Raw genomic sequence first — 9,086 nt, 5'->3', positions numbered from 1 at the left:
CTGGCCATACTGAGTGGGAGGAGCCTGTGATCTGCTGGGGCAGGAAGCTGCTTCAAGCCCTGCCAGGTGGGTCGTGTGGGCAGAGAATTGAGGGCCCTCTAAGCAGGCCTCTGCGCTGTTTGGGGCTTGTTGCAGTTGTGTCGAGTGCTTGTGCTCAGTTTGGGGAAGCTGCTCCTCTCCCCCAAGGGTGGGGCCAGGGGTCATTGCCTCTTTGGGAGCGATGCTGAGAGGGGCAAGGCCTTCGCTGCACTGAGGCAGCATTCAATGCGGCTCTCCTTGGTTGAGAGTTTTCTGGATTCCATTCTGCAGCGGGAGATACACTGGGGGAGGGGGGGGTCTGAAATGAAAGCGCTTGACAGTAATCGTGCTGAGCCCCTGTCTCTGTCCAGCGGCTGACAGGTCCTCTGTGAAGGCTGGCTTTCCTGGGAATCCACCTCCAGTGCAGTGTGTTTGGCGGTGGATGGCTGTCCTCAGAGCTGTGCTGAGGGCGTCCTGGGGGAAGGGAAGATCCATTGCAGGCAGAAGGGGGCCCTCTCCAGGCAGAGCTGGGCTCCAGGGGGGCAGCAGCTGCCTTCCCGCTGAGGCCAGGGGGGTTGAGGCCGGCCTTTCAGCGCAGGGAAGGGGGTATAAATAGCCTGCACGTGTTTTGCTGGCGATACAAACAATGGCAAAAGCTGCATCTGATAATAAATATACATATAATCCCTGGGATTACAGCAGATTTGTAACCGGCAGTCCATTAAACGATTTCCAGGGCTGGGGCTTAGCTCCCAAACGTAGAAGAGTCGGGACAAAGCCATCCGCCATATGTCGATTCGGAAGATGGTTTGCTCTTTTCGGAGATGCCGGAGGCTCGCTTGCCCCTGCCCAGATCGGCTTCTGGGTCACCAGCTGTTGGCCCCTCTCCCAAATTGCCTCTTGGCATTTGGTATTCTGTGCCCAGGAAACGCTGCATTCAGAAAGACTTCACCACCTGCGCGCGCCTCATTTGCTGCTGGAGATAATTGGTGGTGATTCTCCAGGGCAAACTGCTAGCGTTTTTTGGCTAAACTGCCTGAAATTAAAGACGGCTGGAAGGGAGAAATCTCCTCGGCTCTCCTCTCTGCCGTGACCAGTGTTGTGGCCATTGTGTTTTGAAATTACGGTGGAACTTAGGGGGGGCCAATGGCACTGGCTTGTAAGGCCAAATTCTATCCCTCAGGCGAGGGAAGCCAGTTGTGTGCCTGGGACGTGTTCTGGTCCTTCCCCCGCTGGGGCATCGGCAGTGCTAACCCTTCTGACTTCAGTGAACCTAGAGGATCCAATTCTGCTGTGGAGTGAGAACGGGCTCCGTCAGCCGGGAAAGAGGATGGCGATGGGGGTGCCTGGAAGCAGAATGCTGGGCTCCCTGCAGGCAGGGAATGCTTCAGCCTCCCCCCTGGCCCCAGAGGACAAGCAAAACGCTCAAGCGCATCAGCTTTTGGTTCTGTTCCCTCTGGCCACACTTGGCTGCACGGCTCAAGGCCAGTTTTCCATGGGAGCAGATGACCTTCTCCCTGAGGAGGAGGACCTGGCATTGAGGCCCTTCCTCGCCAAGGCCACCGGACGTGGTAGGCCGTGCTTCTGAGCACACTGGGAGCCTCCAGTGCCCTGTCAGGTTTCACTCCTTCAGCCTTGCCGCTGGAGACGAAGACAGAATGGGGGCTCTGTGGTAGGCTGGAGGGGGACTCCTTAGTCTGGATACAGTGTCCAGGAGCTGAGATCAACGGTTCCTTCCATGGGGAATCCCTCCAAGGACTACCAGACGGCTGGCACAAGCTGAGGGGACGGCCCAAGGGCGCATGGCAAAGCCACCTCGCAGACTCCGGCTTGGCTCCTTTCTCCAGTCGTCGGGCTGCTCAGCAATGGTCTGCGTTCTCTGCCGCCGTTGATCCCCCTCGGCTTCCCTTCCTCTGGCCCAGAGTTCGGTGGCTCTTCCCTGCCCCTCTCCCTGGGAGAGCCACTGGGGTTGCTGCCATAGAGGCTTCTCTCCCACAGGGCGACGGCAGCACTCCGGAGAGCGCCAGCCACACGCAAGCAGCCTGGCTGGGCTCGCTCGATGGAGTGGCCTGCTCCTCTAATTAATATCCAGGCACGTGTGAGTCCAGCGGGGCACCTGAAGACCCACAGAGTGTGATTCTGGGGATGGGCTTCCGTGTGCAGGCGCACCTCTTCGGGGGCCGGAATACCCGTGAAAGCTTCTCCCCACAACTGAACTTGGTGGGCCTTCCAGGTGCCCCTGCTGGACTCGCCCTTGGGTTTGCTGCTTCCAACCAACAGGCCCTGCAGGAGTCTGAACTCCTGAACTGTGGCCTGCTTTGACCGCTGCAAACAACCTCCCCCCCCCCACCCCCCCACCCCGTTCTGGCTTCCTCTCCCGCTGAACAGAGACTGCTTTGTCCCTCCTGGGTGCCTCCTATGTCCGTTCTCAAGCATGCCCCGTGGCCCAGGCCGATGACCCAGATGCTGGGTCAGTTTTGGTGCTGACTATCTGATCACGCTGCTCCTGTCCCAGTTCCCCCCAGCCGGCACTGTCCCTCCGTGGAGCAGAGGCTCCCAAGCAGATACCTGGATTTGCCTGGCTGTTCTGAAGCAGCTCCTGGGGCCAGGGGAGCAGGCAAATGGGGGGGGGGGGTCAAACCCCTGCTGCTACCAGAGATCCCCCCTGAGCCACAGCCAACTCTCACCGGAGCTTCTTACTCCCCAGAAGAACCGGAATGAGGTTTGTGTGTCTTTTGTCTGGACAGTTGCTTCTGGTGTTGGGGAAAGTTCAGCCTCTGGCTGAGCCCCGCCTGGAAACGCCCAGGAGGAGGAGGAAGGCCTGCAGCATCCGTAGGCCACGCCCACCTCTAGGTCTGCTCAGGTGAGTCTCTGGGATGGGCTGGAGCAGCAGAACAACGTCCAGGTGCACCCTGAGAAATGCCAGGCCTGGCCACACGAGGGCAGCACGAACCCTGCGCTGTTCCCGCTGTTGAAAGGCAGGTGAGGGCAGGCCAGGTGTGTCAGGACCCTCACTGCCATGTTCCCCTCCTGCGGGGGGGGGGGGAGAGTTCGTGGCGGGGCTTCCCCCATCTTCTCTCTAGGCAGCCTTGGCTTCCTGTCCGCTCTCCATTTCTCAGGTCTTGCCCCCTTAAGGGATTCTTACCCATAGACGGCAAGGAGTAGGGGAAAGGTCACAACACGAAGGAAGCCCCACAAACATTTCCGGCCGGGCAGGGGGCAGAATAAAGGGGAGGGGCTGCGGCGCAGAGGCAGGGCCTCGCCTTGGGATGCAGAAGGCCCCTTGCAGCACCTGCAGCTACAGGGACCAGGCAGGCGGAGATATTGGGGGGGGGAGGCGTTGAGGGGGTCTCTGTAGACCGCCCCCCCCCACTTTTTAGATCCTGCAAGCTCCCTTGGAACTGGGACAGGGTGGTGGGTGCCCCCACAGAATGGCTGCTGCGGCCAAAAGGCAGGGAAGAGGTGTTGTTGGGGGGGGGGCGCAGAGGCAGGCCATGGCCCGGCCCCTCCGGGGGTCTCGTGCCGGACTTCCGGCCAGTCCAATCTCGTGGCTCGGCCGCGCACCCGTGATGCGCTCCCGGGCGAGCCTGAAGGGGATCTGGGGCGGCTGGAGCCGGCGGCGTGATGCGGAGGGGAGGGGGGCGGCGTCCCCGGGGTGGCTCTGAGCGCCAGGCAGCCCCCTCCCTCCCTCCCTCCCGGGCGTCCATCTGTCGGCGCCGCGGCGGCGGGGGCGGCTCTCGGAGGCTGCCTGTGCTGGGCTCCTGCGCGCGGCTCTCCCGGTGGGGGCGGCATGGCGGGGATCCGGCGGCGGGGCCGGGGCCGGGGCCGGGGTCGGCGGGGCCGGGCGGTGCTGGCGGCGGGGCTGACGCTGGCGGCGCTGCTCTTCTCGGCCACGGCCTTCGGCACGACGCACTGGTGCGAGGGGACTCAGCGGGTGCCCAAGCCCACCTGCGGCCCGCTGCGCCGCACCAACTGCCTCGACTACGGCGGCGGCGGCAGCAACGAGACCCGCGCCCCGCCCGCCGCCCCCGCCGCCCCCGGCCCGGTGCGCTACAGCTGGGAGACGGGCGACGACCGCTTCCTCTTCCGCGCCTTCCACGCCGGCATCTGGTACTCGTGCGAGGAGAACCTGCACACGCCCGGTGAGCGCCACAACGCCCGCCCTCGGGGCAGCCCGGGACTCAGGTGGGGGGGGGGGCGGGCCGGGCCGGGAAAAGCTCGGCGGCAGAAGGACCCCCCGGAGCAGGCGGGCTCGGGCGGTCCGGCCAGAGAGAGAGACTGGCCTGCTGGGCTCCCTGCTGCTCCGGGGGCTGGGGGGGGGGGGCAGCAAGGTCAAAGTCGGCTTGGCCCGGCGAGAACTCAGACCCCCCCCCCCCCTTGACTTGTTGATCAGGTGGGAGGAAATGGAGATGGCTGTTTTGGTGGGTTTTATTGGTTGTTTTCCATCATGGGCCTAAAAATACAGTTTGTTGTTGTTATTCTGGTATCCCAGTGGAAGTGGACGGGGAGGGGGGGGGCTATCTGCCCTCTGGCGAGTTGGCGGGTGGAGAGGAGGGCAAGAGGGGGTGCCAGGGGGCTCTGCGGGGGCCTTGATGCCTTGGTGGGGTGGGGGTCAGGAGGAGGCTGAACGGGGCTCTCTTTTTGGCCAGGTGAAAAATGCCGCAGCTTCATTGACCTGGCCCCGGCTTCGGAGCGAGGTGAGAGGGGCTCTCCGCCCCGGTATCCGGGGGGGGGGGGAGGCGGGGCGGGAGTGGCTGTGGGAGACACCTGTGGGAGTCACCTGGCTGTGGGAGTCTCCTCACAACTCTGAGGGGACAAGATGCTGTGCTCCTGTGGGTTGGGCTGCAGCCTCTTGGAGTGAGCTTTTGGGGGGGAAGGGGGGGCAGTCTCAACGGCCACCCCACTGAGGGATGGAGAGGCGGTGTGGGAGGGGCCGCTCCTGGTGCCGATGGGCCTCTTGTCCCGGCAGGGGTCCTGTGGCTCTCAGTGGCCTCTGAAGTGCTCTACATCGTCCTGCTGGTGGTGGGCTTCAGCCTCATGTGCCTGGAGCTGGCCCGCTCCAACCACCTGATCGATGGCCTGAAGCTCAACGCCTTTGCTGCCGTCTTCACCGTGTTGTCAGGTAGGGCGGGGGGGGGGAGCAGAGGGGGTCTGGTTTGCAGGCAGCAGGGGCCGGGGTCAGGCCCTGGCATTTCCCCTCCCAAAGGGTCAGGGGGGAGACCCTGGAGAGAGCAGGCAGGGCCAATCTCAAGGGAGGGACCAGTTTCTCGCGAGGAGGAGAGGAGCTCCGCTCTGTGGCGTGGGCTTCCTCCGGGAGGGGTAGCCACGTGAGCCTCTTGCAGCCAAAATCAGGAGTTGTAGCCGTTGAAAGACAAGCAGGCATTTTCTCGGCCCTGATCTGCCGCAAACACGGTCCGTGCCCTCCTGCCGCCAGTTTCTCTTCCTTGGGGGAGAGACCAATTTGGCTGCCGTCCGGGGCTTCTGGGGGGTTCCTTCTTCAGCCCCCGTGAATGCTCAGTGGTGACAGAGCTCATCTCCAACACACACTCTTAAGCATCAAGTCTTGTTGCTGTCCTGCTCTCACTGCCGTCCACTCCCGCTCTCTCCCACCCCCCTTCGCGGTCTCTAGGGACAAGGATGTCTGGGGGGGGGGGGCTGAGGAGCTGTTGCTGCTGGCCAGAGAGGCCTGGCTGGCCTGGGGCCTGCTTGCTGCAGCTGCCTGTCTCCCGCAGGGCTGCTGGGGATGGTGGCTCACATGATGTACACGCAGGTGTTCCAGGTGACGGTCAGCCTGGGGCCGGAGGACTGGCGGCCACACTCCTGGGACTACGGCTGGTCCTTCTGGTGAGTCTCCTTCCCACCCTCCTGGGGGGGGGGGCTGATGGAAATGGGAAGGAGCTTCATAAACTGTCTCCCCTCGCCCCCCCCCATCTCAGGCATGGGGGTGGTGGTGAGGGGGCAGCTGCTGCGCCTGGGGCCTTTCTTCAGCCGGGGCTGGCTGCAGTTGCCCTGCCCTCCCCTGCCGCCCTCGGCCCCTGGTGGCACAGCTGGGGCTGCTGGCTCAGAGCTCTCCCCCCCCCTCCCCTCATGTCCTGCCAGCCTGGCCTGGGGCTCCTTCACGTGCTGCATGGCTGCTTCGGTCACCACCCTGAACTCCTACACCAAGACCGTCATTGAGTTCCGGCACAAGCGCAAAGTCTTTGGGCAGGGCTTCCCAGAGGAGCCCACCTGTCCGGCGGCCCCGGAGCCTGCCCAGTTCCTCCACGAGAGGTCAGTGGGAGCAGGAGGGGGGCCAGGGGGCCCTTTTCCAGTCAGGACTCCTCTGCAGACGTCTGGGGGGCCCTTGTGGCCTTCCAGGCACTGGGGGGGAGCCACGGGGCCCTTGCCTGTAGTGGCTGCCAGGGCTCTTTGGGAGCCTGAGGCGGGGGGGGGGGGGGGTGTGGAGCCAGGACAGCAGCTGCCAGGGCCAGAGAGACCCCTCTGCAGAGAGGGGGGGAGGGAAGGGACTGGAGGGTGGTGGGGTGGGGGTGCTGAGCTGCTGGGGCGAGACATCTCACTGCTGCTGCTGCTGTGCTCGTTCCCCGTGGAGGGACCTGGTGGTTGGGAGCGGAGCCTGGGGGGGGGGGGCAGGATCGCTCACGCGATGCTTCTGGTATGGCGAGGGCCCCATCCTGCCTCCCTGCCCTGATCGGCCCCCCTGTGAGGGGTCGGGGCTGTTTGTTCCTGTTCTTTTGCAGTTGATGAAAGAGGAAGGCGGGCGAGGGCCACTTATGCCATCTGTGGGGGGTGGGCTCATAAGCCCCCCTCATTTCTGTGCAGTGAGTCCCACGGTCGTGGGGGCACACAGGGGATGGGGCGGGCACATTCTTGTACTGAACATGCAGAGGCCAAATAATTTCAGGCAGCTTTGCTTTTAAAAGGGCATGAGATGACTTGGGATACCCCCCCCCAAGAGGCCCTCTGCCCTGCAGTGTCTTTTGTTTATTTATATTTATATTATATACCGCCCTCCCCCGAAGGCTCAGGGCGGTTGAGAGGGATCAGGACGTGGCCAGTCCTGCCACACAGCCGGCTGCTGGGAGTGGACGTGGCTGGCTGCCGACCTCCACCTGCTGCCCTGTTTGTGAGGGAGGGAGGGGGGGGGAGGAGACTGCCGGGCTCCTTCCTTCTCTTGACACCCTTGTGCCCTGCTGGCCTGGGGGGTGGGGTGGGGTGGGGTCTTCCCCTGGGCCTGGGTGCAACTGGTCTCTTCTGTTTTCCAGGCTGGAGGAGGAGAGGGATGAGGCGGGGGCCGTGAGGTTAGAGTGCCTGCGAGGGGGCTACTCCTCCAATCGTAAGTGAACCCCCTCTCTCGGGGGTCTCTCTTGCATGCAGACTCCGGGATGGATGCTGATGGACGGTCCTGGGCAGGAGGTGCCCCTGAAGGTGGAGGCTGGGCCTCATCCAGAGGGGGTGGGGGACATCTCTCTCTCTCTCTTTCTCCCCTTCAGGGCTGCACAATACCTTGCTGTGACGTCCCCACAGACAGCAGGGGGTCCCAGCAGTGGCCCGGAGCAGCCCTGCTCGTCCTCCCTGTCGAGGTCTTCCGCCAGCTCAGCCAAGCTGTCCTCGGAGGCCCCCAGCCGGCTCTCCTCCCCTGGAGCCAGCGGTGCGGCTGCAGCCACGGCTTCTCGAGGGGCCGCTGAGTCCCCGAACGCGAGTGGCCGGCAGAGGGCACCGGGAGCAGCAAGGCCCGGCCTCAAGGCACTGCAGGCAGCCCAGCGGAATCCCAGCCCGGGGCCCGGCCCAGTCCCCCTGCGGCCAAAGGCCCTGTGGGCAGGCACCACGCTCTGTCTGGCCGGCCGAGTGCGTCGGTCTGCCCCCAAAGGCGACCACCGGCCGAGACGCCCCGAAGGGCTGAGCCCCCCAGATGGATGCGTGCAGTTTGCCAACAAGGGGTCCGGCCCAGGAGGGGAAGAGGATGCTCGCCGCAAGAGGTGAGTGTCGGGGGAGCTTGCCGGCACTCCGAGGGCCTTCGGCTGGCGAGCTTTCTGGCCAGACCCCCCTCTCAGTGCCCCTGCTCAGCTGCCTCCTCTCCCCCAGCAGCTTTGTCACCCGGCGGGAGTTCCTGACGGTGGAGCGGGAGCTAGAGCAGGTGCAGGCGGAGCTGAAGTGCCTGCGGTGGCAGGTGAGGCACATGGGCAGAGAGGGCGCCCAGCCGCTGGCGGAGGAGCCCAAGCGCTACAACGGCTACACCTGGACGGAGCTGAGGGCCATGGTGCAGCTGGAGAGGGATCCCTACCAAGCGGCCCGCACCATCCTCACTGCCCTCTGCAGCGAGAAGCCCCTCCACCAGCCCCACAGCGACCCGGAGCTCTACAGGGTCTACAGCGGGATCCTGCAGAGCGTCTTTCCTGGCCTGCAGGGGGAGAAGGAGACGGCAGCCACAGCCGAAAGGGACTCCGGAGGAGGAGGAGGAAGCCCAGGGACTGCCGGGCCGTGGAGGGAGGTGTCCCAGACCAGCTCGGTGCTGGAGATTTTCCAAGAACTGCTCCATGGGGCAGGCCCTGGCCAGCAGGAAGAAGGCTCTTTGGCGTGACCCCAAGTGCCAGCAGCGCTCCCAGCTGGCCGGGAAGGGGCGTCACAGCTGCTGGTGTTGTGCCTGGCCCCAAAGCCCTTGCTTTTTGGAGAAGAAGCAATAAAGGTGATGCTTCGGAGTGGAGTCTGGCTTTCTAGAGTAAACCCACTTGTGTTGAGGGGGAGTTCTCAGCCATCCTCTGAGGCTGGGCATCCCACATGGCCCCTCTGGAGCCTGGTGTTTTGTAGCCCCTGTGGGGGTCCTGCCACAGCATGAATGAAGCCTGCATCATCCTGTAGGGGCTGCACAGGGGGCTGAAGCTCATGGTGCCGTAGCCTATGACTTCCCCACCACTACCCAGAAATGGTGCTTGGGGGCCAAGCACCGGGGGGGGGGGCAGGGGTTGAACTGAGAGTGGGGCCAGGAAGTGTCCGAGCCCCTCCTCTGAGGAGGGGGTGTCAAACCAAATTACGGCTTTTTGGAGACACCAGAAGTGACCTTGAGGGCCGGA

The 9,086-nt window shown here is 64.2% G+C and overlaps 1 protein-coding gene across 2 annotated transcripts; it reads left to right on the top strand.

Moving 5' to 3' along the window:
* The first annotated feature begins 2,750 nt into the window (after positions 1–2,750).
* On the top strand, positions 2,751–8,714 carry GSG1L (GSG1 like). Of its 2 annotated transcripts, none has more exons than XM_077316180.1 (7): positions 2,751–4,160; positions 4,668–4,715; positions 4,988–5,140; positions 5,751–5,862; positions 6,118–6,288; positions 7,509–7,994; positions 8,101–8,714. In XM_077316180.1, exons 1-7 carry the CDS (start codon positions 3,809–3,811, stop codon positions 8,594–8,596), a joined length of 1,818 nt encoding a protein of 605 aa, XP_077172295.1. In that variant the 5' UTR covers positions 2,751–3,808; the 3' UTR covers positions 8,597–8,714. The 2 variants fall into 2 exon arrangements, with proteins under 2 accessions (XP_077172295.1, XP_077172296.1); XM_077316181.1 differs by having other exon boundaries at positions 2,755–4,160; positions 8,104–8,714.
* The last annotated feature ends 372 nt before the right edge of the window (positions 8,715–9,086 follow it).

This window comes from Paroedura picta, chromosome 17, assembly GCF_049243985.1.
Source record: "Paroedura picta isolate Pp20150507F chromosome 17, Ppicta_v3.0, whole genome shotgun sequence".
Taxonomy (NCBI): domain Eukaryota; kingdom Metazoa; phylum Chordata; class Lepidosauria; order Squamata; family Gekkonidae; genus Paroedura; species Paroedura picta.
Note: the sequence above shows the minus strand (reverse complement) of the source record. Positions and strands in the feature narration are given on the sequence as shown.

Bases quoted from the DNA above. Each gene is read 5' to 3' on its own strand.
- GSG1L (XM_077316180.1), top strand. From the start codon at position 3,809: ATGGCGGGGATCCGGCGGCGGGGCCGGGGCCGGGGCCGGGGTCGGCGG. The intron at 6,289-7,508 runs GTCAGTGGGAGC...TCTCCCCTTCAG, and splicing joins GCCCAGTTCCTCCACGAGAG to GGCTGCACAATACCTTGCTG. The intron at 7,995-8,100 runs GTGAGTGTCGGG...CCTCTCCCCCAG, and splicing joins GAGGATGCTCGCCGCAAGAG to CAGCTTTGTCACCCGGCGGG.